At 44.8% G+C, this 1,480-nt stretch overlaps 1 protein-coding gene across 1 annotated transcript in view; it reads left to right on the top strand.

The window, feature by feature from the left end:
• UPF3B (UPF3 regulator of nonsense transcripts homolog B (yeast)) overlaps positions 1 to 803 on the top strand; it is a gene marked incomplete at its 5' end in the record, with an annotated part of 6,479 nt that extends 5,676 nt beyond the window's left edge. The window contains one exon of the mRNA XM_009078587.1: positions 493 to 803. Within this exon, the coding sequence (XP_009076835.1) occupies positions 493 to 639 (147 nt within the window). The remainder of the gene's footprint in view (positions 1 to 492) is intronic.
• Between the last annotated feature and the right edge of the window lie 677 nt (positions 804 to 1,480).

The raw sequence follows: 1,480 nt of genomic DNA, 5'->3' as shown, positions 1-1,480 counted from the left end.
AGGAATGTGATTGAACAGGTTCCTCCAAAGCAGGGACAAGACTGCTGCCTGCAGAACACAACATGTCCTGTAGACTCAAGTAGTAATGTCTTGAGTTTAGCTTTATATACTCTGCAAAATCTGTTTTTGCAGCATCACTCTGCATGTTTTCCATGTCATCCAAGACATTGTCAGGCGCAAATGAAACTCAGTGTTTTGAAGCTTTGGAGTTGGCCTCTCTTCTCAGAGAGGGTGAACTGAACTCATGTCAGCAGGGAACTCTACAAATAACTGTAAGCAGTGCTCTTTGTGGCTTGAACAGGGATGTTGCCTTTCAACAGAGACAATCTTGATTCAAGACAGTCGAACTTTCATTGCCACCATGGTGGAATAATTTAACTTAGAACACCCTGAAAAGTTTGAATTGAGCCATTTCTAATACCGCTGATGCCATAATAACCCTGATGGCAGGGGGGGCTATGAAAGAGTCTAAATAGTTTTGATTTGTTTCAGGACCGCCCAGCCATGCAGCTGTACCAGCCAGGAGCCCGAAGCCGCAGCAGATTGTGTCAGTATGAAGACAGTGCTGCAAAGCCCTCAGAGCAGGGAGCGGATAAGAAACAAGAGAGTGAGACCAGTAATACGAAGGAAGAGGAGTGAATAGCATGCAAGCCTTATGTGTTCTGACTGTCTGTGCAGCCAAAGAGCATGTACTACGCAATCCAGAAGTGCCTTCGAAGCGAAGAAGGAACACAGGAAGCAAAGGGGGCATTGTGCTGTTGGATGTTTCTGGTTAAAAAAACCTCAGTTGTAGATTTGGAATTTGAAACGTGTTCTCATTGTATTTTCAATTATTTGAATTTATTTTCCCAGCATCTAACTACAACAGAGAAGAGAATCTTTGCAAAGTAGAAAGACTTTATGGCCTTAAGTATGATAATAAACGAGTCATGTGGTTAGGAGAGGATGACACCTGCATCTAAAGCCAGAGCTCTGCTGTAATGCAATCGGAGCCAGTGTTGGATGTACCTAAACAGAGCGAGCCTGGAGCTGCCTGGAGTTAACCCAGGTGTTGCTATGTTGTGTGGTGCTCCTGCCTGAGGCAATGAAAGCTAAATTGTGTCTGTCTAGCACCGAGACAGGCACTCAGGCTGGGGTTGTTGACGTCCCAGTGCACAGGAGCCCTTTGGCACATAAGGAGCAGAACATCTGGCAGTGCAGTAACTGTGTTAGGGAGGGAGAGACCTTCCTTTTCAGTGGTTCTCTGGATAAAGTAACTAAGTTGGAGTGTATGAATAAGCTGGCTTAATAGTGGAATATGCCTTGACAAATTCTTATGTAAAGTCTACCTACATTGAAATGCTTATTTTTAATCAAATGCAGCTGGTTTGGGCATCCTGTTCTTTTCCAGCATCTTCCCTTCTCCAGCGTCTGAAACATTTCCCAACTCCTGCCCTCGGAACTGCTTCCTCTTCCCTCATGCCTTGAAGTGTTGTTCTCC

The sequence above is a fragment of the Acanthisitta chloris genome, unplaced genomic scaffold (assembly GCF_000695815.1).
Source record: "Acanthisitta chloris isolate BGI_N310 unplaced genomic scaffold, ASM69581v1 scaffold33897, whole genome shotgun sequence".
Taxonomy (NCBI): Eukaryota; Metazoa; Chordata; class Aves; order Passeriformes; family Acanthisittidae; genus Acanthisitta; species Acanthisitta chloris.
This window is presented reverse-complemented; position numbering and strand designations above follow the sequence as displayed.